The 26,961-nt window shown below is 54.7% G+C and overlaps 1 protein-coding gene across 1 annotated transcript; it reads left to right on the plus strand.

The window, feature by feature from the left end:
- The first annotated feature begins 1,285 nt into the window (after positions 1–1,285).
- On the plus strand, positions 1,286–26,349 carry FRMPD3 (FERM and PDZ domain containing 3). The gene is made up of 17 exons (XM_081964194.1): positions 1,286–1,483; positions 2,014–2,116; positions 11,416–11,517; positions 14,104–14,261; positions 14,750–14,852; positions 15,234–15,279; positions 16,147–16,251; positions 17,060–17,167; positions 17,472–17,603; positions 18,050–18,169; positions 18,577–18,713; positions 19,029–19,155; positions 20,580–20,669; positions 20,780–20,959; positions 21,119–21,263; positions 22,196–23,005; positions 23,726–26,349. Exons 4-17 carry the CDS (start codon positions 14,138–14,140, stop codon positions 26,341–26,343), a joined length of 4,845 nt encoding a protein of 1,614 aa, XP_081820320.1. The 5' UTR covers positions 1,286–1,483; positions 2,014–2,116; positions 11,416–11,517; positions 14,104–14,137; the 3' UTR covers positions 26,344–26,349.
- The last annotated feature ends 612 nt before the right edge of the window (positions 26,350–26,961 follow it).

Consider the following 26,961-nt stretch of genomic DNA (forward strand, 5'->3'; position numbering starts at 1 on the left):
CCAACCAGAGCTGGGGAGAGTCGAAACTCTTTGTTTTCCAAACCTCTAGCATGACCCTGCCCAGAAAGGCCCCTGGGTGGACTTAAGTCAGGGGTGTCCAAACTTGGGAACTTTAAGACTTGTGGACTTCAACTCAATTCTGGCAGTTGAAGTCCACAAGTCTTAAAGTTCCCAAGTTTGGACACCCCTGCCCTAAGGTGTCATGTGGAGTGCATCTTCAAAGGGCCTCATCAGGTTGGTATGGGAGACAGTTGGCCTTGACCAAGTCCAAACATCAACCATCAGCATGCGCAGAGGATGGTGAGAACAAAACTCCCTTTCCCAGTACCATGCCCCCACCCTCCCCGTTTCTATGGCAGCCGATAGCAAGCAAGCGAAGTAGAGGCTGACAGGGTGCTTCTCCTCTGGGCTTGATTCCTCTGCCCCTTCCCCAGGAGCTCCCATGTCAAGATGACATCTTTCATTGTGGCTGAAGCAGCAGCCATGAGACCCCAGGCCTAGGCAAGCCCCCTCCTGGCCCAGGGGCCTCCTCTGCTTCCTGGGCTGAGCTAGACTACCAAGAATAGCAGCCTGCATGCCCCCTAATTGGTGGGGGGAAGGAAAATGAGGAATTTCTAGACTGGCCTTCCTTCCTAGAAGGTGTTGCATCCTCCCTCCCCTTTCCTCCCTCCCTCTCTCCCTCTCCCCCCCCCCTCCGATTTGGAAATTAAGGCTGGCTTCCCCTCAGCCCCGCTCCCCATCGCAGAGCTCATAGCCTCGATCTGAAACCTACGAAGAGGGGCAGGGGAGCCCAGGAGACGCGCTGGCATTTTCCAATCAAGACCACTTAAAATCTACAACGCCGCTTTTTCAGAATGCTGCGCCAAAACCCTTTCGGGTGGGGGGAGGAAAACCACCCTTCCTGGAGGGCCGTCCACAGCAGAGGCGCCATCCACGGGGCCAGAGGTTGGGTGGGTTTCCTCCTGCCGGTGACGTTGCTTCGCTGCCACCTGACAGGCGAAGTAGGGGCGACGGTCCCTCTTTCTCGCTGGGGGGGGGGGGGACGGACCTCCCGGAAGGGATCTCGCCACTCCCGCTTCCCCTCGGCGGGCTCCCCGGGGACAGATGTTAAACTCTGCCCGCCCCACCGGCAGCGAACGGCGAACGGCGAGCGTCCCGAGCAAGGCGGGGAGCGGCGGCAATCGGGGCAGGGAATTCGGCTGGTGCGAGGCGCTCCGGGGAAGAGCCAGGGAGGGTTCTGACGCCGCCGTCTTCCGCGCGCTCTCCGCCCTCCCCGCTCGCGTCAGTCCACCCGCCACCGCCGCCCTGGCCGCTTAGGCCCGGTGGCGTTCCGGGAAGCCGCGCCAACCCCCCGGGCGCGCCGCCGCGCCGCCGCCGCCGCCAGCGAAGGCCGAGCATGGAGCGGCCAAAGACGGGCATCCAACGCCCTGTCGCAACCTCGCCGCCGTCCCCGTAGAGCCGCAGCGGTGGGAGCGAGTGCCAGGTAGGCCCACAGGTTCTATCTTTCTCCGTCCCTCCGCCAGTCCTCGCGGAAGAGGGCTGCTTGGGGCCGTCGGGGAAGCCGTCGGGGAAGCGTCGGGCGGGCGTCGAGGGGCGATGCTTGGGCTCGAGGGAATGGCGGCCGCACCACGCCCCCTTTGCGGGCAGCCCTGCCCCTCCGGCTGCGGTCAGTCCCCGGGAAGCCCTCCCGCATGCCGCCACGAGCTTGCCACGCAGTTCTCCGGGGCCGCCCCGTTCCGTGGAAAGGAATGAAGCCAGTGATGGAAGCCTTGCCCCGGCAGGCCGCTGCACCTTGCGGTCACCTCGGTTCTCGGGCAGCTCTGGCGTTAGCCCGGGCCGGCCAAGAACGTGCGGGTTTCTCTGGGGACGCGGAGATACCGGCTGGTGGGAAGTTGCTGCGGCTCCGCCTCCTCTCCGAGCGGGCCTGTCCCCTCTCTCTCCCCGGCCAGGGCGCTGCGGTCTCCGGAGCCCCTCCCGACCGAAAGAGAAAAAGGACTTCTCTCCTTGAAACAGCGTTGATGGGAGAGCACCGGGCGGCGGCAGAACTGGGCTGCCGGGAAGGCGGGCAGCAGGGAGCTTTACCGCGGGCCTTCTTTCTTCCAGCCCAATTAAGCAGGTGAGTCTGCCCTCCGTTGGCCGGCCCAGCCTGCCTCCCGGCGCCGCGTTCTCCCTTCATTTCTTAAGATAAGTCGCGGGGCGGCGGCCTCTCCCCGTTATCCCGGTACCTCCGGGGCTCAGGTGATGTCGGCGCCGGGGAAAGGAGCGCGAGGGTGGGAGCGTCAGAAGCCTCCTTTGCGGACCCTCGACCTCTCTCCTCCCCCGGAGAAAGGAGCGGCCTTCACCCCCCACCCACCCCCGCAGGCAAGGGAAAGAGAGCTTGGCGGCCTGGGCTGGCACTTGCGCTGTCCTTAGCAAGAGGTGTCCTTGTGTTGGAAGCCTGCCTGCCAGGCTTCCAGATCGAGGGTTGGCCCGGGGGAGGCCTGAGACACCCCCCCCCGCCCGCTTTCCTCTCTGGGATCTGGAAAACTGGCGGGGTGGAGCGATTTCCCCCCCCCCCCGAGCCACGGAGGCGAGAGAGGTCTCTTTGGTGGAGGCTGCTGGGGGTGGGGTGGGAAGAAGCGCGTGCGGGCCCATCTTGCTATGCTACTCTCCCAGTAACCGGACAGAAATTCCAGCCCGCTCTTTCTATTCCGGGGGGGGGGGTGTCCTTTACCATATTCTCCGTTTTCGGCTGGGGAGGGATGACAGGTGTTGTGCAGGGGGAGGGGGCCACTAGCTGAGCTGAGCATCAGGGAGGCCTGGCGGTTGGCATGGATGCTGTGGAGGACGAGGGGGGGCTACGTTGGGCCTTCTCTTGGGGTGACTAGGGAAGCCAAGTAAGCAGGGTGATGGGGGAAGGAAAAAGGAGGGCAGGCCTGAGCTGGAGCTTCCAAACGACTCCTGCAGGGAGGGAGACTTTCTGTTATTTTTTTTTAAAGAATTTTTTTAAAATTTTTAAACAAACAAGCACAGACAAACATATAACATAAAACCATCTTCCAGTTACATCCAGTGTGTCAATTGGTTACAAAACTTGTGTGCATCCTCTCCCTAGTCTTGGCTTACAATTTATATAGAATCTCATATTGTCAATCTGGTATATACTGTATGTATACAGTTATTATCCTTGTTAAACATTTACTTGACTATATTATTAGTTCATTTTATGTGAGATATTCTTAAGTTTTGAATACATTTATATGATGGCATTTCATTACATCATCCTAAATCCATCCGGTAGTAGCACATCTTTATGTTATATTCTGTATCGTCCCATTATCCTTCTATTGTAAAATTCTCTAGCATATTTCAGCCCTTCTGTAAGAACCCAGTCGGTTTCAGCTTGGGGTGCTAAGGGAGGGGATGGGCAAGGAAGAAGACTGCCAGAGCACAGAATTGGCCACTCACTGGCCTCTGAAGTGCCATTGGCCACTTCAGTAAAAATTCCCACCCCATCTGACACCTTTAAATGTGGTGCATATGTTAGCAAAATGCCTGTTGCCTCACTACCTGCACAGTTCTGCATATCTACTCTTTAGCTTGTTTGCACCAGTTGCCAATTTAGATGAGGATTTTTTAATAAAAGGAAGTCATTGGTATGGTGGAGTCAGAAAAAAAGCAGCAAGGATCCTCCAAGAAGGCCACAAGCCAGGGAGGGGCTGAGCTGGTGGCCGTTTTCTCACTTCCTGGGGAGGAAGCAGGGTGTGTGTGTGTGAGATCTCTGTCATTTTATTTCCACCATGAAGATGTTCCCGCTTTCCTCACAAAATGTAAACAAAAAGGTTTGGGGGCTTGCATGAAAAAGGGGGTTTGAAGCACATTGTGAACAGAATTGAAATCTTGGCTTTAATCCACTTAACCCTGTTGGTCAATGGCTCCCTCCTTTGGACCCCTCCCAATGAAGAATGGCCTTTGGGTATGTTAAACACAACTGCAAAAATGTACCATCATATAACTAATAAAGGTATTTTTGGCTGTCAAGAGATGGCTAAAATCCCCAGCTTTGCATTTAAATTGGGTTATTTGGGGTATATATTTTAAAATCTGACATAGCTGTAACTCCCTTCCTTCCTCCCTCACATACATACATACACACACATAAGTAATCTTTCTCATTACTGAACTCTCACATCTACCATCCCTAGTATAACATTATGTGGGGTGGGGGGGGGGGAGGAAGGCTCTGGAGAGCCCATGTTTCTATTTGCCTTGCCTCATGCCAGTTTACTGCTCAGGCTCTTTCCCCCGGAATTGGTGGGGCTTTTGCAGCTAGAGACCACCTTCTTCCAGAGAAGAGCAAGGCAGGGAAGCCCACCCATCTCCTGCCTGGCACCTCACAGGCCCCCTTTCCCTTTCTGGCCCTTGAAATGTGGGGGGGGGGGCAACACCAGGCTCTGCTGGGTGTGAGAGGGCAGTATCCTTGGCAGAGGCAAATAAATACCCCTCTGCAGTGGCTAGAAAGAGACCTGGAAGACAGAAGATGAAGCAACATCTAAGCTTGAGTCTTTGGATCGTGAAGGAAATAGTCAAAATATAACTTCTCCCTTTCCTTTGTTCCTTGTCATCCTTTCTCCATCTCCACGAAGCAACTATACAGCATACTGCTTTACTCTTTTTGTTTCCTTTGAAAAAGACACCGTCCCTCCAGCTATTTCCTTTTGGGTCTTATCCTTGCTGACAGCTGACAGCCTGTCCCTCTGGGCTTCTTTCGAGGCCAATTTCAAGCTCCTCATTTTGTCTTCCTGTCCCTCGGACCTTAACCAAACTTTTTGTGTAGTCAATGTTGCCTCTTCTTTGCCTCACTGGAATTGCTCATAATTTCAAATTTTTCCCCCCTATTATCGTATGGTATAATTTTTATAATTGCCCTGATTTTATTAAAATCACCTCTCTTGGGATGCTGAGTTCAGTTTTCATTAAAATCAGGACTGCTCTTTTGTGGCCTCTTTCCTGCTATCCTGTTCCTGCTGCTTCCATGCATATCCCCCTTGGATTGGAAGGAACCTTCTAGACCTCTGATCCTACTTCAGGTGTTCCATCAAGGCACCTCCAGGGAGGACAGAGGGTCGCCCACCCCAGCAAGAAATCTGTGGGAAGACGCCCCCCCCCCACAGATTCTGCCAACAGAGTCCCAGGAAGTAAAATTCCTCGCGCCACTTTTTTAACACCTCTTGGGAAAATCTGTGATTTGCTTTGGGAAAATACCACCTACGCTTTGAACAATTTTGTATGCGCTCCTTCTCTCCCTTTATTTTTACTTCACGTCATTTCTATTCATTCATCAAGTTTGCCCACCTCATTCCCTTTGGCTGCTTAACAGATTTGGATACTTTGGAAACGCAGTATAATTCCTACTCCCTTTTTATTGTTTCTGCTCCTCATCATCTAATGGGATGTTCATTCTACCAAAGTATTCACAGCTCCCTGTTTAAATCTTTAAAATATGTGTTGAAATGAAACTGCGGGGCGCGCAGCAGAGACCGATGAAATGAAAAGATAGGCATGGAAACGTTTCTGCAGTACTTGGAGAGCCTTCTCACAGTTCTATTGGCACTGCTTTAGGAGGGGGGGAAGGGCCCCGGGGTCCCAGTCTGCAGAAGCACTTCTGGGAACCAGAAATCCCTTAATCTTTGTTAAGTTTCCGATCAGAATAGAGCTGGAAGGGACCTTGGAGGTCTTCTAGTCCAGCCCTCTGCTTAAGCAGAAGTAGTCTAGAGAAAAGAAGGACTAGGGAGGACATGATAGCAGTATTCCAATGTTTGAGAGGTTGCCACAAACAGAAAGGGGTCCGTTTATTTTCCAAAGCACCAGAAGGCAAGATGAGAAACAATGGATGGAAACTAATCAAGGAGAGAAGCAACCTGGAATTAAGGTTTGAAAGCTCTTTCCTGAGCTGCTAATATCCTCTAGATAGGACCGTGTTTTGGGTGAGCTTTAAGCCATTCTTTGTTGACTAGATTCAGTTTGTTTCCGATCAGAATAAAGCTGGAAGGGACCTTGGAGGTCCAGCCCTCTGCTTAAGCAGGAGCAGCCCTTAGAGAAAAGAAGGACGAGTGGGGACATGAGTATTATCTTGATGATTCAAAACCATCTGTGGAGAAGATTTATCAAGATTTGTGCATTACAGTAAAGCGAGCTACCCATCACCAAAACGAAACTCCATTTATCATGATGAATGTCCCAATTTGGCTCTTCTAGAAGAAACTGGACTATCTCTGTATCAATTGTAAGAGGAAATCATGGTGATGTTTGTGGAAAATAACCCAACTTGTCCTTCACCATCCCCACAGCATTTATTCCTCACAGTCGGCACTCTCGGGTGGAACTCCCTCCAATGTAAGGTGTATGTTCTCTTTTGCACTGTGTATTTAGAAACTACGGCTGTACATGCAGACCAGTGTGCATGTATTTATTCATTCATTCAGTATTGTGCAGATAAAATTGGTCCTCACAAGTGATTGAATGTGGAGAACAAAGGGGTGGAAGGATCTGTGCTTGTCTTGGAGCACTTGGTGCTTTTAAGGAAATGGCAGCAGGAAGAGATTTGACGGCATTGCATGGGAGAACAAATGAAAGAAAAACGCCCGTGGGCTTAGATAGAAAATTATATTTAGGTGTCAATAACATTGAAAGCTGTAGATTGGGATGCGCTTCTTTATCCATAGGATGAAAATATCCAGAGTGACAGGGTACATATTTTGTCAGAATTTTCTAATTGTCTTGGATTGATAAAGAACTGATTTTCAAGCAACTGAATTCTGCTAACCGTCAAGAATTTGTCACACTGGATAGTCCGTTTCCAGGCAACCTTGTTAGCTGGTGAACTAAAGCAGTTTTTTTTTTTAACGCACATAGAATAAGTGGAATAAATAAAACAGGAAATGGAACATTGGCTAGAAAGAAGCGGAAGAACCGCTCCAGCTCTGTAGATAGGCAAGAAGGACCCCCATGCTGGCAGTAAGGCGAGCTTCGATGCACGAGTCTTCATCCCATGCAAAAAGCTTTGCGCATCAGCCACAATTCTCTGGAGGATAACACGAAGCATTGCTGGCCAGAGCCTTTCCAGCTATTTTAGGCTGTGAAGGACTTGGCTGGTCCTCCTCTTCTGTCATTAGCTCTGATACAGGTTGCTTGCCAAAAAGAGGCAGGCAAGGAGGGAGGTGGCACTACCTGCACCCATCCTTTCTCAGGCTGCCGGTCAACTGCCAGATCCAGAAGAGGGGGAGGACCAGCCCGTCTGCTGGGCAGCTTCAGGAAGTGAAGCTATCCTATGAGACTCCAAGCAGCCCACAACCAGGCTGGTGATCACCTATGGAAGCTCTGCAGCCTTTCAGACAGCAACTGCCTGCAGAAAGGTATCTGTGCCGAACAGCCACGCGGGAATCAGGGCCACAGGGCATGTGGCACCGCCAGGCCAAGACTGACCTGGGGAGTCAGCTTCTTACGGTATTCAGTCCAAGCGTTTGGCTATAAATGTGGCTGACCCTGCATTAAGAAACCGTTTGGTAGCCTCACAAGAGACTTACGGGTCTCCCCTTGCTCTGAGCTGCCTCCCCAGATTTCTCTGTTGTAGGGAGGGGGATTTGGCGATCCTCCCCCTCCCCCCAGCGCTGCCTGTCCTCAGCACAGAATTTGGACACCTGCCGTCTTTCACAGGCAGCTAGAGAGTTGGCAGTCTCTAGGCTAGATCTGCAACGACACTGCAGCAGCGACAAGATCTATCTATCTTCCAGCAAAAAAGATCCAGGCTCTCCGGGACGATTCCTTTTTTTAGAACCCACACAAGGGATGCAAAAAATTCTGCGAGGCTTCTTGTGCTCCTTAGGCAGAGCTATGAAGGTTCAGAATCCCCTGGGGAACCCCGGGAAGGCCTGGGCAGGTGAATCAAACCCCAAGGTTGAAAGCCTCGTGAAAGGAAAGGTTGCTTCTCTTCGTCTCAAGAAAAGGACAACAATGCCATCTCTCCCCACCCCCCCCGAAAAATGTAGTTATAAGGAGGAGGAGCATAGTCAGCCTTGAAGGCAAATTAAGCATACAGGATCATAAAATGCCAGCATTATAAATGCATCTTTTAATTAATTCATAGACTATAATAACTTGAAACCATTGTATACTTAACAAAGGAATAATTTGTGTTGTTCTATGCTTATAACTGTGAGACACATTAAAAAAAACTAAAGTAAAATATAACATACCTCTTGGGTCAATTAAAAACAGGACTTGGGGATTCCCCCCTGCTCTGTGTAGGAAACTGTAGACTTCAAAAAAAAAACTTAACCCTAACCCCAAATCACAGAGGATGAGCCTATCTTGCCCGTTTGGCCTGTTTTCTGGAGTGGGACCGGATAGGACATCTGATGCAATGTATGTGTAATCTGGGGGTCCTCCTGGACTCACGGCTCCTGCTTGAAGAGCCCGTGGTGGTCATGGCCAGGAGAGCCTTTGCACAACTGCAGCTTGTGCACCAGCTATGCCCTTTTCTGGACCAACAATCCCTACTCACAGTCACCCATGCCCTACTCACTTCCCGTCTTGATTAGTGCAATCTGCTTGACATGGGGCTGCCCTTGAAGAGCATCCGGAAGCTCCAGTTGGTGCTAAATGCAGCGGGCCACATGGTTTTGCGCAGATCCCGGTGTGCACATTTATCAACCTCTCCTGCAGGAGCCGCATGGGCTGCTGATTTGCTTCTGGGTGCAATTCAATGTGCTGATTGTTACCTTTAAAGCCCTTCATGGCTTGGGACCAGGTTATATTGTGGCCTGTGAGCAGCCAGAAGATTCGGACAGTGAGGAGGTTGGGGAGGAACATGAGCCAGTCCTGGAGTCCAGGGAAGGCTCTGATGAGGGCTGTGCTTCGGAGGCAGAGAGGGGGCCAGGGACGTATGCCAGTTCTCAGCTGCCTTCGGAGTCAGACATCAGTGAGGCAGAAGAACAGCTGGAGCCTGTTCCCAGTGTGCGCATGCGCAGAGTGGCCAGACAAAGGGAAGAGCTAAAGAACAGGGGTCGACTTGGGAGAAAGGCCACAGGTGAACAATGAATGGACCCTCCCAGGGGAAATAAATGGGGAGCGAAAGGGGAGTGGAGACTTGGTTTTGCCAGAGGGCTTGGGGAACCCAGAGTGGGATGGAACCCTTTAAATGGCTCATGTGATGTGCTGTCGCTGGGGCAGAGGGTGGAGGGGGTTATTATTATATTATTAAGTTACGTTATGTTACATTATATTATATTATTATATTTTTATTAGTTTCATTGTTTTAAATGAGGTTTTGTATTCTGTAAGCCATCTTGAGTTGCCATGTCGAAATAGGCAGCAATATATACTCTGTGTGTGTGTGTGTGTGTGTACACACACACACACACACACACACACATACATACATGTATATATGTATTTGTGTTACAGCCCCTGGTATGCCCAAATATGGGAGGGAGCTCACTACTCCCCCTTTCTGTCCTTCGGCTCATTACAGAAGAACATTTATTTATTTATCAGCACAAATACAGCACAAATAAGGCGATTCTGTATGGGAACCAGGAACTCTGGAAGCTGCAAGCAAAGCCCTCTGAAGCCCCCCAGAATGGTATTGGAATAGGGTTGACTTGCTGCCCACCCTTGTCAAGCTATGTGTTCCCCTCGCTCTCCTCTTTCCTCAACGTGCCACCCTAGACTGAACCTTGCTGCACCTTCTGCTGGTGTCAGTTCAGATCAGGCAACTTGGAAAGCGCAGGGGGAAAAAATGTATTTTTGCTGTCTTACATGCTTTGCTCTCAACACTTTCCCAAGCAAGCCAAACAGTGCGGGCTTTCTCATTTCAGCACCCTGGCCAGCACCCTCTGCAGAGAGAACCCAGACAGGAACTGGTGGGTTCTGGGTGGTATGGCCCAGTATGGGCGTACCGGTGGCAGATGGGAGCAGCGGCCACCATACCAGAACGGAGTTTCGTTGGGCCCACCCGCGTCCCTTACCTCTTTTTGAGGGAAACGGGCCAATTGCGCATGTATGGCACCTGCACAACCTCCGCCGAACAGCTGGGGGGTCGCAGAGCGGTAGCATGCGCAACACATGTGCCCGGGGTGAATGCCCGACCCTGTCACAGCGTACCAGTTGCGACGGGATCCGGAACCCACCACTGCTATAAGTGGCTAGAAAACAGAAGCCAAAATAGGAAATAGAAGTCTTTCTGGGTTTTTTCCCCTAAACTAGCCTTGAATAAAAATTAACCAAAGTTATTAATTACTATCAAATTTAAAGTATTGACTATAGTATAAATATATTGGTGATATGAACAATTAATATTATCGCAAGTGTTAGTACTACTGCTATTATATTATTAGAGAAGGTAGAATCGATAGGAAGGCAATGGAGAATGGAGAACTATAAAGGCTAAACACGAATGCCAATACAGAAGGCTGTATAATTACTTTATGTTGTTATGTATGTTTTGTTTTGTTGTTGTTGTGTTTTTCTTTCTGTTTTTAAAGGTAAAAATGTTGAATAAACACTATTTAAATAAAAATAAATGCATAAAATCATCCTACGGTGTTTCAGTGACGAGGGAGGTCTCTTGTCCTCCTAATGTACGATCCAAACCCAACTCCTCTCACCAGCTCCTGCCCAAGGATGTTTCTGAGTCTTCCAGGGTGGGGGAGGGACTCCCTGGGGTTATTGCTCTCCCTTCTGTTATATCCAATAGGAAAAAAAAACATCAGCCCTAAAGCAACTCGACTACATTAATCAGAGAAATAACCACCCTAAAACTATAGAGGGTCATACATCCAAGATTAAGGAAGCCTACATTATTCAACCCGTTGGGTGGCCTTGCGCAAGAGGTTGCTGGGAAACCAGCAGTCCTACTCATCTGCCTACCTCTAAACCTTTTATGTCCTGAAAAGTGCAGGGCCTGTTTAAACAAATGGCCTCTCTCTCCCCTATCCCCCCTACCCCTGATTGCTAAATGCCCCCCCCCCCAAGCCACAACCAGGCCATGCAGCAATTTCCTTTGCTTTCCTCTTTTGCTTGGCAGTGTGATCTCTCCTTGGGAGCGGAATTTCCTCCCTTTGAGTTCTGCTTCTCTTCTAAGCTCTCCAAGTCTCAGTCCTTCCCCAGGAGATCCCGGGGTTCCCTGGGGAGGGGGAGAGGGTCAGAGGGAGGGAGGGAAGGAAGCCACTTCCCTGATGCATCTCTGCTGTAAAAGGACCTGTGAACTGGGCAGCAAGCAGCTGCTTGGCACTTGCAGAGAATTTCTCCCTCGCTCGCTCTTTGGCCCCCGCCAAGTTCTGGGGCTGAGCCAGGCGGCTTTTTAAGATTCCGATCACAGATGGGGCTGGATTTCCAAGGCTTGAGAGCTCAGAGCCTCCCTCGCTCTTTCCACAGGCGCCGCCATCACCAATGACAAGCCAAGGAAGCAGCACAGTGGAAGCAGCAGTGAGAAGGCTGGAGCAAGCTGTCCCTGCTCTTGGCTGCTGGATACCGACAGTGAGTACCTCGCGACCAGAGGAGGCTGCTGGGGGACGCGGGTGTGTGTGTGTGTGTGTGTTTCCAGGCTGAGGCAGCTTCCTTGTGGGGGAGGAGCAGTGGGGCAGTTCCTGGGAAGCCCTCGCTTTGGGGTCTCCTGCTATGAGTGGAGGGTTTAGTTGCGCCCGCATCACGGTGGGCCCTCTGAAGCAACCTCCCCCTCCCAGATTTATTAGGAGGAGCCGGACTTGCTCCTAAGATAGAATCCCTTGCCTGTATCCAACCACAAGCAGGCAGCAAAAGCTAGGCATGAGGAAGAAAATAAAGCCAGGGCATACGGATACGAAGGGATTGTTTGTGTGGAAGTCTTCCAGGAGAGGCAGGAAGGGGATTTCTTTGCCTGGAACCGCTGGGACTGGCACTCGACAGGCCTGTTCTTGAGCCAACCAGGAGCTTCCTGCTCTTCGTTCCTGGCTTTTATCTTCTGCTCTGGCACCTTGTTCTGTCCCTGAATAAGGAGGCTCCACAGGATCTTGTAGGTTTGCTTAGTCTAAGCAAGGCAGTGGAAAACTCAGAGTGCCTCCAACAGGCAGCTCCAGTCGGTCCTGGGGGGCGGGTGTAGAGGGGGATTTTCCCTTTCCTTCCCAGAAAATGCCTTCTGGTTTGTTTTGGGCTGGTCCTGCAGCAATGCTTTTTCTTTTTTTTCATGGGATTTCCTTCCTAGGGAACAGCCCACCTGAGGCCCAGCTCCATGAAATCGGTTGGTCTAGAAAGAAACTGCTGAAGGGAGATTAAAGTCAGGCTCCCCACCTTCTGGGCTGGGTACATTTGGAGAGGTTGCAGCTCCTTGCTGGCATTTTTGAAAAGGAAGAGAAGGAGAGCAGAGCTGGTCTTCGGGTGCTGCTCATGTGCGGGGGTGGGTGGGGTCACAGGGGGTCACACAGCATTCCAAATATTATCCAAAATTAAATCAGAATCCAAGGCAGAACTTTTCTCAAACTTCCAATTTATTAAGAGAGACATGTTGGCACATCTGTGGGAAACCTGAATATGAGCTTCCTGAGTTTTCCCCACCCAGTTGAAAGTTCGTGATCTTGTCCCCCACACACCCAAGCCCATCCCATGGTCCAATCTCCCACTGCCATGTTGGCAGTTCCACCCATCCAGTTCCGGTCAGGTGCAGAGACAAAGGATGACCTTGGCTTTCTAGGAAGAATTTTGTTATGGCTACATAGCATCCAACTCCGTACAATCCTCCCCTCCCATTTCCCACTACCAGTCAGGTGCAGAGGTGCAGAGACAAAGGATGACCTTGGGCTTCTAGAAAGGAATGTTTTATTTTAACAACATCACATTCTACTCCTTACTATTCCCCCTCCCAATTCCCCACGAATGAAACAACATAATAAAATAAGTGAGAGTGTGGCAGGCCAAAAATCCTAAAAGGAATATGACTGGAGGCCTGACACAGGGATTGGGGTGGGGGAGATGCATACATGCGCATACACAGAAGCGCTTTGGGCACTTGCTGCCGAAAGGGTAGCCATCACTGCTCTAGAGCGCTGGATGTACTGAGCATTGGCACCCCGAGACAATAGGTGCGAGAGGAGGACAGGACCTGTTCCACTGCCTGAGCATCTCGAAGGGTGAATCCCGCTTAGATTCTTCCCCCCCCCCCCTTCTTGCATCTCCAGTTTGAGCTGCTCGTATAAATCCACCACAGGAGAGCAACCTCACTTTGGGGTAGGAGTGCAGCCCTCAGGTGGGAGGGAGGGCCTTTCCTCCTTCGGGACTCCCTTCCAGTCATCTGGTGTGCCAAAGTGCCAGGAGAATAGGTCAGCCTCTGCCTTGGAGAGAGGGAGACTGCTCAGTCTGGGAGAGAGGCCATGTCAACTATGGGGCTGAGCCCTCCACTGGCAGAGTGGTGGTCCCATCCAGCCCGGAAGGGGTGCCAGAGAGGACCTTGTGGTCCCCCCAGCCTACGAAGAAGAGCAGAGGTTTTTTAAAAAAAAATGGAATTCATATCAAGGTATACCTTTAAAAGAAAAACTAGCAATATGGAAAGTATTTTTTTTCTTTGGGAATATAATTATCAATTCCACCGATATTGAATGGGGTTTGCTAGAAGGCGGAAATACACCACGTAAAATAGAGAACGGAAGGGAGAGAGAGAGAAAGGAGACAGGAGAGAGGGAAGTAGAAGGGAGGGAAAGAGTAGGAGAGGGGGAAGGTGTGGAAAGAGGGGAGAGGAGAGGGAGAGAGCAAGGGGAAGTAGAGAAGAGAGAGAGGGAAGAGGGAAGAAAGGAGGCAGGGAGGGAGGGGGGAAGAGTTGATGAAACAGGCTACAATACGGTGTGTGGAAAGCAGAAGAGCAACTAAAAATTGACAAGGCTTGATGGCAAGAAGAATTGATATAACTATTAAATATTCAAAAAATGTTTGTTAAGATGTAACGGTATACTTTGGATTATATTATAGGTGTCTTTAAAAAATAAAAAAACTTTTGGCAAAAATAAAATAAAATAGAAGAGCAGAGGTTTATCCAAGGAAGAGGGCGCAAGCAGCTGCCACCCTCCCCTCTCCTGTTTTGTGTCTCCGCACGCCCAGGCATGTGACGCAGGCAGAGTGTGGCTGGGATGATATGGAATGTGACCAGTTGCCTGCAGAGGCCCTCCGACAGGTGAAACTCCAGCGTCACCCCGTCTATGGATTCGGCTTTGTGGCCGGAAGTGAGAGACCGGTGGTAGTTCGCTCGGTGACCTCAGGTGCGGTGGGAAATGCCCCGAGGAGTGGGGCCAGTGAAGGTCGCAAGTACGAGGAGTGGGGCACAGGGGGGGGTTTCTGTTCATTGGGGGGGACAGCTACGTCAGGAAACACTCCTCCCCCCTTTCACTAAAGCCATAAGCGGGAACAGGACAAAGTGGGAATATGCAAAATTTCAAAACAGGCAATTCTGATGGTTCTCAAGTCACATCATTTCAAAGTCAAGGTCAAGAACTTTTAACGACAGAAACCCTGGGTCAAACCCACCCACCCACCCCGTCCCCAATGGTAAGGACAGCCTGTTCCCAACACCAGGGATTCCAGCTGCAAAAGAAGGCGCAGGGAGCGAGAGAGCACAGCCAGGCGGGGGGCTGAGATGCAGTGGGGGCCACCAGCATGTGATGGAAACATCCAAAGCCCCCTGGGGACAGCCATGCCCCCAGCTCCCCTGGCCCTGGCTCACAGAGACCCCCCCCCCTTTCTTTGGCAGGAGGGCCGTCTGAGGATAAGCTTTTGGCAGGTGACCAAATATTGGCCATTAATCATGAAGATGTAAGTGACGCCCCCCGAGAGAGAGTTATAGAACTGGTCAGGTAAGAGCGGGATGCCCGAATGGAAGGGGAGGAAGACTCAGAGACCCTCTGGAGAGCCTGGACTGCTCCGGAAGGGGCCGCCTTAAGCCCACCCGGGTCTCTTCCCAGAATTGACTGCTGGGACCTTCTGCATAATCTTTGGGGCAGGGAGAAGTGCAATCTCATCCCCCCCACCCTGAGATTGAAGGCCAAGGCATCCTAAGCAAACCCATGATTGGGGGTGGGAGTAAAATAAAAACTTGAGCTTGCGAAAAGGAGAGCCGGACCCCCGCGGACCCAGGGAATGACTCCATCGGGGGCAGGGAGCAGCCGACGCCATCGCTTGCTGCCAAGCTCCGCGGAATTCTCCTGAAAGCAGCCACTTCTCCCTTCTCATTGCAGAGGCGCCCAGGAGGCTCTGATCCTTACGGTGCTACAGACTCACCAGGTGGGAGCCAAACTTTGGGGTGGGAGGGGCACCGCCTTTATGCCAGCGACTCTTCTTCGTGCCACCTGCGAAGAAATGGCTGGTCCCCCCTCAATAGGCTAGACCCCAGGTTTCCTGATCCCACTTAGCCCCCGTTGCCTTGATGTGCAGCCTGCCTCCTGGTGCGGGGGGAGGCAGGCTGGAGGGCTCTGGCTGCCTGAATGTGCCACCCCCAAGCCCAAAAAAAATGGCCAGGGCATCAGAATGAAACTCGTCCTCTTTTCAATGATTAGCAGCAGTAGCAGCAGCCGATCTTGGCTACTCCGGCGGTTGTGCCCCTAGAAGGGCCAGGGTCTTGGGCTCATGCAGGGGCTGATGTACCGCTTTTCTCCTCTGTTGATAAACTGGAGGTGATGGGAAGCCACCTGGCCATCCCCTGCGGCATTCCTAGGACCTTCTGGGCCAGGGTTTCCTCCTGACTTCTTGGGGCTCCTTCGTTCCTCCTTGGGGGGGGGAGGCAACTGCTGGCATTTCTTTCCCAGACCCCCAGCACAGCAGCAGGGAAACGGCCCAAGTGGCAGCACGGCCTTTAGTGGTGAAGGCTGGCTGGAGAAGGCTCCGGACAGCCAGCGCCTTTCTCCTTCAGAGGCTGTGTGGCCACTGGCACCAGCCCAGTGGAAGGGAGGCGAGCAGCAACTCTGAGGGTCATCCTTTGGAGAGCAGCGTGGCCAGATCCAGCCTGGCCTCCAGTAGCCGAGAGCCGAGCCAAAGCCCTTGGGCCACCAGAACCTGAGGGGGCGTGAAGAGGGTCCAGCCCAAGGAAAATTCTCTTGGCTTGTAGGCTTCTTTTGTTGGGCAGAGCTCATCAGACGCCTCTTCTCTTTGCAGTCCCCCAAATCAGCCTTCATCAGCGCAGCCAAAAAAGCAAAACTGAGGTCGAACCCAGTGAAAGTTCGCTTTTCGGAACACGTCACCATTGGCGAGACGGATCCCGTGAGTGTCTCCCCCCCTGTGCAGCTCCTGAGAAAGCTCGGCTCACCTCCACCCTCCCTCGCAGCACGGTTGGGGGAAGAGCTCCCCAAGGGTCGCTTAGGAAGCGCAGCTGAGGCCAGGGGATAGAGCATGCATTATGTACCCATTCCCACGCCCGGGAGCTCCGATATGGGGTGGAGAAGGCCCTTTGAAACAGTTGAGAGGCATCTCAATTTGGTATGGCAGCAAAGGGGAGCCAGGCTGTTTCTGACGACATCCGTCAAAGTTGCCCAGGATCTGGAGATAACCGTTTCAATGTATGTTCCAGTCTGTGTAAAACAGGGGTGTCCAAACTTGGGAACGTTAAGACTTGTGGACTTCAATTCCCAGAATTCCCCAGGCAGCATGGCTGGCTGGGGAATTCTGGGAGTTGAAGTCCACAAGTCTTAACGTTCCCAAGTTTGGACACCCCTGGTGTAACAGGTCCAAGGGGACAAGTCTTTTGGGCCAGTCAGGAGGCAGCTGACACCTCCCCAGAGAGTCCGGGACCCGTGCATGCTTGCAGCCACCTCCCTGCTTCGAGGCGCTGCCCGTTGGGGGCCTTCAGCCTGCATCTGGTCCGCCAGCTCAGCTCAGAGCCCCCCTGGAGATCAGAGGTGGCAGGGGTGTACATTTGGCCAGTCCTCCAGGGTCCATTCCCCCACAACGGCTGAACCTTAAAACCCAAGTGTGGCTGATGCTGTCTCCTCTCCCTCCCCTCCCCCTTTCTGTTCTTCTCCCCCTCTTCTCTCTGCCCCACCCTGCTCCTCCCTCTCGCGTGTTCCCCAAGGACATGCTGAAGAAGGAAGCTCTTCTCCTGATTCCGAATGTACTGAAGGTTTTCCTTGAGAACGGGCAGATCAAGTCTTTCACCTTTGATGGCCGAACCACGGTCAAGGTAGGGGGTGCTGCCACAGGAGCCAGGCGGCTCATCAGGCTGATCTGGAGCAGACTTTCCTCAGTGGGGAGGGACACAATGCAAAGGATGCAGCCAAGGTGAAATTTGGGGGGTGGGAGCAATGGTTCCCTCCTGTCTGGTGCCTGGCGTCCTTCCCTTCATTCTAAGAACTGCTAAACAGCTGGGCCCCTCTCCCTGGAGAATTGCACCACGCTGGGCCTTCCTGGGAGAGGGAACACATCTCTGAGCACTGAAGCCCCCCTCCCATTAGCTCCTCTCTCTCTCTCTCTCTCTCTCTGGCCAGGATGTGATGATGACCTTGCAGGACCGGCTGTCCCTGAGGCAGATCGAGCATTTCTCCCTAGTCCTGGAATACTCCAGCCCTGAACAAAGTCACAAGTTCCTTCTTCTGCAGGACAAGCAGCCCCTGGCCCATGTAAGCCCCCTGGTTCATTCTCTCTGCGGCAGGAATTTGGCCTCCTCATGGCTCCCCTGGGAAGGGCTGCCTGCCTGCTTTGCTCCTGGCATGGCTTGCGGGAGGGGGATAGAGGGGGCTGCAGATAACCCATTTTAATGTGCAAGCCAGCCGTGTCCCAAAGAGCCAGTGCGGTCGGTGCTGGGCTGCAGCAGCAGAAGTAGGATGCCGAGATGATGCCACCACTGGTCAACCACACCAGGAACACCACACCAGGAACACCACACCAGGGTGTCCTGTTCTGTCCAGTTCTGGGGAGGTTTTTGTAAGGCGATTCTGCAAAGGCGTCTTGCCCAGGAAGGAAGCTGGCGCTGTCAGGCTGAGTGTTCAGGGAGGCAAGAGGATGCCCGCCACTCGTGTGCCAGAAGCGAGGGTTTGCAGGGAGGCTCCCTTCTGCTTCTCCACAGGTGGTGCAGAGGACGCACTACCAAGGAATGCGATGCCTCTTCCGCGTCAGTTTCTTTCCCAAAGACCCCGTGGAGCTGCTGCGAAGGGACCCGGCAGCCTTTGAGTACCTGTATATCCAGGTGAGCCGAGGAAGGGGGCAGAGGCACAGGCACAGAGGCTCCTTGCCTACCAGTAGTTGCAGTTGTATATATTGACACCATATCAATTCCTTGCTTGTTCAATTCTTGTTTCGTTTTGAGCTCACCCTTTTCGTTCAAAAGGTGTTCGTATCTCAGAATATTTTCCATATTAATAACATTTGGACAAATCAGCGCTTCCATTGTCGAAAGTCGATGGTTCCCCCTTGTTTCGCAGCAGAGGGGTGGGCCCTCTTTCTGCCTTAGCCCGGGGGGGGGGGAGGCTGCAACCACGAGCCAGCCGCCCCGGGAGCCCAGCGGTGCTGCAAAGACCTGGACAGGGCCTTCTGGGAGGGGGACGCAAGGAAGCAGCTCCTCTGAGCAGCCTCTCTCTCTCTCTCTTTCCCCAGAGCCGCAACGATGTGATCAGGGAGCGATTTGGGATGGAGCCCAAGCCGGAAATGCTGTTCGGCCTGACCGCCCTGCACATTTACATCACCGTTTCAGCCACACGGCCAAGCCAGAAAGTCTCCCTCAAAAACGTGGAGTAGGTTCAGCAGCCAAAGCCGCAGCACTTCCCCCCTCCCCCCCCAAGCCCCTTCCGAGTGTCCCCCGCAGCCCCTGAGCTGGCCTTTGCAGTGATGTTCTAGCAAGGCTTTGAGCCTCCTCTGACCCCAGGACCTGACCATGGCCGTTTGCTGACCATTTGCCCTTCCTGCCTCTCTGGTAGTAGACACCCCATGCCCCAAGCAAGCCAGAGGGTCCTGGGCTGCCCCTATTAGCCCAGGGATCCCTGGAGGGCAGGGGGAAAGGCAGGAAGCCCACCTGGCCTGCCTCACCAGCCCTCTCTCCCTCCTGCTAGGAAAGAATGGGGCCTGGAGCCTTTCCTGCCCCCCTCGCTGTTGCAAGGCATCAAAGAAAAGAGCCTTCGGAAGGCCCTCTCTCAGCAGCTGAAGGCCCATCAGAACCAGCCCCCCTGGGGCACCAAGGCAAGGCAAGGGGGCAGGGAGGGAGGGCGGACAGACACCTGATCCTAGATGGCTGCCTGAGGGGGGGGCAGAGTGACCCCTCTGGCCCAGAGGGGGCTCCACAGGCTGTAAGGGAAAAGCATCCTTCAGCTGATGGATAAGGATTTCCAGAGCTCCTCCAAAAGGGTGCTGCCTCCTCCCTGCAAACTCTCCTCCCTGACCAAGTTGGCATCTTTTTAAACGACTGATAGGAGGGCTAGAGGGCATCTAGACAGACCACAGTAGTTGTGTTGCTCTGTGCAGGCTGGTGGAGGAGAAACTTAAACATATAGCAATCCAATCAATTTCTTGGTTATCAAACCATGTTTCTTGCTGGAAGGTAATTAGGTAATTGGAAGCAAATTCTTCTCTGTTGCCAGGACTTGGGAGTTTTTATTTCTGATTATTAGACGGGCCGTTATTATTATTAGGTTATTATTAGGGGGCATGCTATTCGATGTGCATAAGTTACTAAAGAAAGATTGTACAAGGGCTTTCTGTTATGTACGAACTGTCTTTCACCCCTGACATTCCTCTGTAAATAGCGGTAAATGACATCGGACGATTAACAGGCAATTCTACATCAAATGTAAAATAAGCAGAAAAACCAGTTTGTGTTTTCTCCCATCTTTATTATTTTTATAGATAACTCAAGGTGGAAAGCACACCTAATGCCCCTTCCCCCCCCCATTTCCCCACAATATCCCATGAGGGGAGTTGGGCTGAGAGAGTGGAATCGCCCAGCCAGCCAGCTTTCATGCCTAAGGGGGGGGGGGGGATTAGAACTCACCACCTCCTGGTTTCTACCTTGGTGCCTTTTCCATAAGATTCTCCGTTCAGAGAAGGAGCCGTGGTGCAAACTTCTTAGAAAGTCCAAAACCAGCTCTTTTCTCTGGGGTGTGTGTGTGTGTAAATCTCTCCTGGTGTGAAACCCGAGGGCTACGGCTGACAGGAGGAAGCTGAGCAGCCTCCCTCCACAAAGGTCCTTTTCCGTATCAGCCATTGTCAGCCCAGCGCAAGGGAGGCCTCCATCCAACGGTGCTGCCCTCAGCAGCAGGCCTTTGGGAGTGGGTGGGTGGGCTCCTGCAGAACCAGGCAGAGTCCCCTGGGTCATCTAGGCTAAGGTCCACGCAGCCTGGTGCCCAGAAAACAGCTGGCAGCCAGCGCAAGTCTCTCACTGCAGGACTAGCTTGCATCCGTTTGTGGCTTGGCTGCCATAGCACACCCCAGGCAGAACCCACTGCAGTAGTCAAGCCAAGGAAGTTTGCTAGAGCTGAACTGCTTTGACCTCCAGAAAAGCCATCCTTGCCCCCTGCATCGTTGCCGGGGCAGAATAATGCTCGAGGGGATCTTGGCCCCTCGGCTCTGACGGGAGACCCTAACCCTAAGCCAATGTCTCTTCCCAGATCTCCACCACCCAAGCGAAGCTCCACTACCTGCGCATCCTAAACGAACTGCCAACTTTTGCTGGCGTCCTGTTCAGCACTGTGGGACTGGTACAGTAATGCTGGCGCGGGAGGGAGAGCACGGTGACGGGCCCCCGGCCATACCCCCAGGGCCTGTCCCTGGCCTTCGGCCTCTTTGACTGGCGTCTCCTCCCGCACAGGATGAGAAAGAGCCAGCCACCACCCTCCTGGTGGGGCCTCGCCATGGCATCAGCCACGTCATTGACCTGAAGACAAACCTCACCACCGTGCTGTCCGAGTTCAGCAAAGTCAGCAAGATCCAGCTCTTCCGGGAGAACCAGGGGGTGGCCCGGGTGGAAACCAGCATCCTGGATGCCAAGGTAGGTCCGGCTGCTGCCCCTGGCTGCCACCCTGCAAGTGAGCCAAGGGCAGGGCAGCGGTGGGGCCTTTCACGGCCAAGCAGCTCCCCTTTCCGTCTGGAGGAGGTCGTCCCGTGACCAGACAGGCTTCGGACCCTTTGGCTTCCCTTCCCCTCCCAGCCTCTGGTGCTGCTGATGGAATGGCCGGAGGCCACCAACTTCACCTGCCTCATTGCTGGCTACTGCCGCCTTCTAGTGGACTCCAAGCGGACGATCCTCTCCCGACACACCAGTCACCCACCACCGCTTCCACTGACCAAGGCAGGTGCGTTTCATCCTCGGAGATTTGTGCCCCTTGGCCAGGTGCCCATGTTATCCCTCGACACAGGGGTTCCAAGGATGGGCCTTTCGCCCCAGGTGGCTCTGTAGGCGGCAGCTGCCCAGTTGGAACCTCTCAAGCAGGAGGATCCCCTCGCCAGGCTGGTGGGGAGGCACTCGTGTCTTGGGCACGGAGCTTTTGTGCTCCACAGAGCTGCAGGCGGCAGCACTCTCCCGCCCCCCCCGCCCCCCGCACACCTTTGCTCGCTCCATCCTCCTCCTGCAGTTGTTCAGTCAGGGACTCAGAGGATATGGGGGGTGGGGTTTACACTGTCTCATTGGGAGGAGTCCGAGGGCAAGAGAGGAGCCAGGAATTGGGCGTCGCAAGGGAGCTGCGAACATTCCCCAGCAATCTCTCTGCACTTCCGCTTGCGGCTCTTCCGAGGGAGTCCAGAAGGGTCTTCAGCCAGGTCCCTCGAAGGGGAGCGGCCTCCCCCGCAAGAAGCACACCACAAAGGATCCGTGACTTGAGCTCAGCTGTGCCTCAAGGGAGCGATCCTGTTCTGTGCGTCTTGGTGACCAGCGAGAGAGTCTGGGCAATGGAGGGGGAAGAAAAAAAAACCTCCGGCTCCCGTCAGTTTGGGAGAAGAGTGGCCAGGCACCGGCCCTGCTTCCTTCTTTCCATGCGCTTCCTCTTCCTTTGAGCTCCAAAACTGGCCATTCTGCAATCCGGTGCAGAAAGTGGGGAGGGGGGAAAGGAGCAGAGGGGAGAGGTGTGGCGAGAGCATCTTCTTCGGGTTCTTCTGCTCACGGGATCCCTTGCTGGTCCTTCCGCCAGGGGGCAGGCAACGGATTCTCTGGCTGCCTGTCCACCAGTCACCTCCTTGGGAGCCACGGCAGGGGTGCATGTTTTAACGGTCAATGTATCTTTTGCTCCAGACAGCAGCCCGTTCCTCGTCCATCAGCCTCCGGCACCAGCAGGGCACCTGGCTAAGAAGGAGAGCAGGCTCCTGGGAGGCCCTGTCCCCAGCCCCGGAGGGGGCAGCCCTCCAGACCCCCTGGGCTCGGAGCTCCTCAGCTTTTGCTACCTGCACTTGCGGGAGCACAAGGAGCGCAAGAGCAGGACTGACATCAATGAAAACCTGATCCTCTTCGATGAGTCCCGGCCCCGGACCAAATCAGACCCCACCTCAGAGAGCTCCGGGCGAGAGGACGGCGAGCCCCACGGCCCAGACCAGGAGCGCTGGGCCAACAGAGCCAGGGCATACACCCTGGACAGCCAGCAGGGCAGCCAGCCCCAGCAGCTGTACTGTGACTCCTGCAAGGCCAAAGTCAAGCGCAAGCAGCCGGCCCCTCACCGAGGCAGCAATCCCGGCCCCACACAGGACAACATGGTGGACCTGACCTCCCTCCCCCCTCCAGGGAGTGATGAAGAGGATGATGAAACGACCTCCCTTCTCCCCATCACCGCACCACCTCCCGGCTTCCAAGACAACAGTTCTGATGAGGATGACTCTAAACGCCGGGCGGCGGTAGCTGCCGCCATGGCAAAAGGGCAAGAGCCAGGACGCCAGCTCTCCAGCCTCCTGTACGAGGAGATTCCCGTGACGCTAATAGATAGCATGCAGACACGGACTGTCCGAGATCACGCTCAGGACCTGGACGATGCTCTGGTCTCCACACTGCAGGCCCTGGAAGCGCTGGCGGCCTCAGAAGATGGCGCACACCCTCAGCCGCAGCAGACGGCAGGTACCCCTCCTCCTTTTAAGGTGGTTCCCATCAGAACGTACCAAGCAAAAGAAGCACCTCCCCACAAAAATACCCCCGCAAGTTGAGTCCAAAGTTTAGCACTGGCAGCGGCATAGCCGCATATGGAAGTGGGACGTGGTGGAAGGACCCTCGTTCCCAGGTCAGAGGAGCAGTTAGCGGCTGGAGCCTTAGCTCTGAGGGCCACCATGGGCTGCGCCTTGGAAAGACTTGACTCTCCAAGCCCATTTTAGAAAGAGAGAGCTGCGGCAGCAGTCCGTCCTCAGGGATGAGGCCAGAATGTGGCTCAGAAAAGGGCTCTTAAGGGACATTAAGACTACCCCCGCTAGTTCAGGTGCATCATTCAGGGACAACTGGGGTGGCTGCCCAGACAACCCTATAAACGTCCTTCTGAGACAGTGCCAGAACTTGGGCCTCCAAAAAGACAAGAGGCCCAGCAGCATACCTGGCTCCTCCCGTCTACCACTTGTTTACAAACACCCCCACCCCATTTCTCCCTCAGCACAGGAGCAGCTTTGCCTTTGAAGCAGTGGTTCACAGACACACAATGCCGTATTCCTTTCATTTCAATTAGTGGTACCCCCCCCCCTTCAGCCCTCTCTGGTTGGCTAGGCCAAGCAGGCAAGTCCCTCCAGGGGCTGAGGGTGGGCTTGAGCCAGGCTTTCCCCACCCAACTAAAGAGTGTGCCTTCTTCTCCTGCAGGCCTCATCCTTCTGGCCGCCATCACCCCGGAGTCATCGATGGACTCCGGCCACGAAACCAACTCCTCCGAGATCCCCCACGTCCCTGAGATTCTCGCAGCTGTGCAGCAACGTCAGAACGCTGCCTTCTTCCTGACTCAGCAGCTCAGCAAGGAAGGCCTCTTGGCCCGGAAGGACCTTCCTTTCCGCATCCAGACTTCTCGATATCGAGAGCCGGACCAGTTCTCCGATGCCACCTGCGCTACAAACAAGCGAGATACGGAGAAAGGCTGTGCCCAGCCCTCGCCCTCTCAGCAGTTCAATGAGCCCAATGCCAAAGGGGAAGTGCCCGAGCCCAAAGGTTCCTTCCCCTGTGGGACAGCTGAGGCCCCACACACCACAGCTGTCCCTGTCCTGGGAAACAGCCACCCAGAGAGTGGGCGGCAGGACCAGAGAGCAGCCCCCGTCCTCGTCGCCTCAAGTCTGCAGCCAGTTGGCCACAAAGCCTCCCTTTCTGCAGCATTCTCGCCAGCTGAAGGCAGCGGTCCCCCCTGGGGTCCTGAATGCAGGCAGCTGTCTGGTCCCCAGCCCTGCTCTGTGGGCCGGCTCCCCCCCAGCCTTCCCTGCTCTCAAAAGCAGCCAAGCGGCGAAGTCTGCCAGCAGAATCCAGGACCCCCAGGCAGCCCCACAGAGGTGGCTTCCCCTCCCCTGCAAGCAGCAGGAGAAGAGGAGAAGCAGGCGGCCCAGGGCTGCCAGACAAAGGGAAGGCCAGAGGGGGCAGAGGAACTCCCATGTCAGGTAGAGGGTGGCAGGCCATCTGGCCAGAGGGAGACAGTCCTCAGCCAGGAGGAAAAGGGACAGCATGAAACAGGTGCCAGCAGCCGGAGCGCCCTGAGGCTCCCACCCTGTAAGAGCCCACAAGCCTTCAGTAGTCCCGGAGGGGAGACTCTGAAGGGGAAGGTCCACCCAGGTGCTCAGACCGGAAGCCTGCCCTCCACTTCCATGCTTTTAAAAAGGCCTGAAAAGGCGCTGGCCATTGCAGCACCAGACTCGGATCTCCCGGCTAAGCCTAAAGTACCCAAAGCATCATTCCGGTTCAAGAATCTCATTTCTGCCACTTTCCCAACACGACTCAAGAGAGAGACCGACGAGCGGCAGGCTCAGCTGCAGAAAGTGAGGCAGTACGAGCTTGAATTCCTGGAAGAGCTGCTGAAGCCAAAGACCAGGAGGGACCCTGTGTCTCCGGACCGTCTGGACCCCTCGGCCACAGGGCGCTGCGCCTGCCAGGTCCGGACCAGCCCTGTGCAGACTGTTCCAGGGATGTCCAGGGAACAGAGGCGGAGTTGTGACTGCAAGCGGCTCAGCCGTGGCACCAGGCCCCTGCCCGGCCAGTCCACAGCGTCAGGCCTGGAGAGGCCGAGCAGGGGCAGAGAGCCGCAGCAAACAGAAGGGCCAGGAAAGTCCTCCGCTGGAGCCCCTCCCAAGGGCAGCCGGATCAGGTCCACCAGCCTGGAATCGCGGGATTGCCGGTCTGACCCTGAAAACAGCCTGTTGTGGCTGACCACGTGTGCCTCTCCGGGGGAGTGCGTAGGAGCACCCCACTACAAAAAGTTGATGCGGCGCTACAGCGTCAGCGAAGTTGAAAAGATGCAACAAACGCCCCCAGGTTCTCCAGGCTACCTGCGCAAGCAGGAGGAGGCCACCGCCCAAGACCCTGCCTCGAAAGGCAAAATGCAGGACCCTCACCTGACAGTGGCAGAACCCTCTTATGTTCAAGTGGCTGAGAAGAGCCAGAAAGGTGGTGCTGTGCTTCCTTTTCAGGAGGACATCTATCCGAGCCCCCACAAGCTGCCAGAGGAAGATGGAGACGGGGAGAGGTGCTGCTCCTTCCGGTACTGCTTCTACTACAGGAAGTGCGACATGACCGATGACGGGAGTGAAAAGGATGAGCTTTCTTACGCCATTCCCATGCCAATCCTCCCAGAAGGGAAGATCAGCCACCAAGCCATCCCAGTGGTCAGCAGAACTCTCCAGGTTCTGGATGCCAGCGTCTGCAGCACTCCGGACAACCAGACCCAGGAGATAGACCTGCGGACCTCCTCCTTTGAGGGCAGCCTGGCCAAGATCCAAGCCCTGAAGGGCCGCACCTACACCTGGCCCAACGGGTTCCTGGCTGTGCAGCTGGACACCAGTGAACTCTTGACCATCCTTCGGCAGTGCATCATGAGCCCCCAGGCCCAGGAAGGCAAGTCATATCTCCCTCAGTTGACTGAGTACAAGCAAGAGTTGGCCCTTAAGTTCAAGGACTTCCGGGCCGCCTGCCGCCGAGTTGCCGCGGTCAACAAGAGCCCAACCCGCATGCTGTCAGCAGTGAGCGGCAGCTTCCAGGTCCTGGGAAGCTTGATCGAGACCTTTGTGCGGCTGGTGAAGGTGGTGCGCTCGGGGTCTCAGCGTCAGGGGCTCTTGGCCCAAGTGGAAGAGATTGTGAGGAACTACACATTCTTGCTGAGAGCTGCCGAGGAGTCCACCGCCCGAACCGCCCACCGAAGGGACCAGGAAGCCGAGCAGCCAAGCCAGCAATCCGCGGCCTCCATGGTGAACTCTCTCACGCGGTCTTGGAAGGCGCTGATGAACAAGTAAATGGATGTCTGTGGCCGGAGACTGCCGCCGGCCCAGCCTAGACCAAGTGCCTGAATGCCCGCAGGGCTGGGAGAGCGAGCAGGGCGCCGGTCATCTCCCGCCTGCAAAGCCTCATTTGCCCCGCGAGCCCCACCTCCTCTCCCGGACCATCCGGGGTCAAACCGGCTCAAAGGCCCCGGCTGCGTCCGGGGGAAGCCCAGCCCGGAGCCCCTCCTGCCCCCGCCCCCCAAGAGGGACCTTCCTCCGGCCGCCAGAAAGGAGCAGGTTCACCCGGGAGCCGCCTCGGCATCAGACGGGAGGCGGCTCCTCCCTCCGGCTGCCACGGCCAGGAACGTCCACGTCTTCGCGGCGGGAACTGTCGCTGCTGCCGCCGCCCGTTGTCCGCCACCCGGGACGGGATTCGGAGGCCCGGAAGTTTCCGGTGCTTGGCCGAGCGGGACCCGCCCGCGGTTTCTAAAGGTAGCCGAGCTCAGTGCCTGGCGCGCCCCTGCTACCCTGGGAGCCCGGCCTCCTCCTCCCGCCGCCGCCGCCGCCCCCCCTCGCGTTTACGGACCAAGCCGGTTCTCTGTCGCAAACCCGGAAGAGTAAATGGATTCCTTCCGCCTCTGCCGCCTGGGA

This window comes from Natrix helvetica, assembly GCF_964273705.1.
Source record: "Natrix helvetica genome assembly, chromosome: 11".
Lineage (NCBI taxonomy): Eukaryota > Metazoa > Chordata > Lepidosauria > Squamata > Natricidae > Natrix > Natrix helvetica.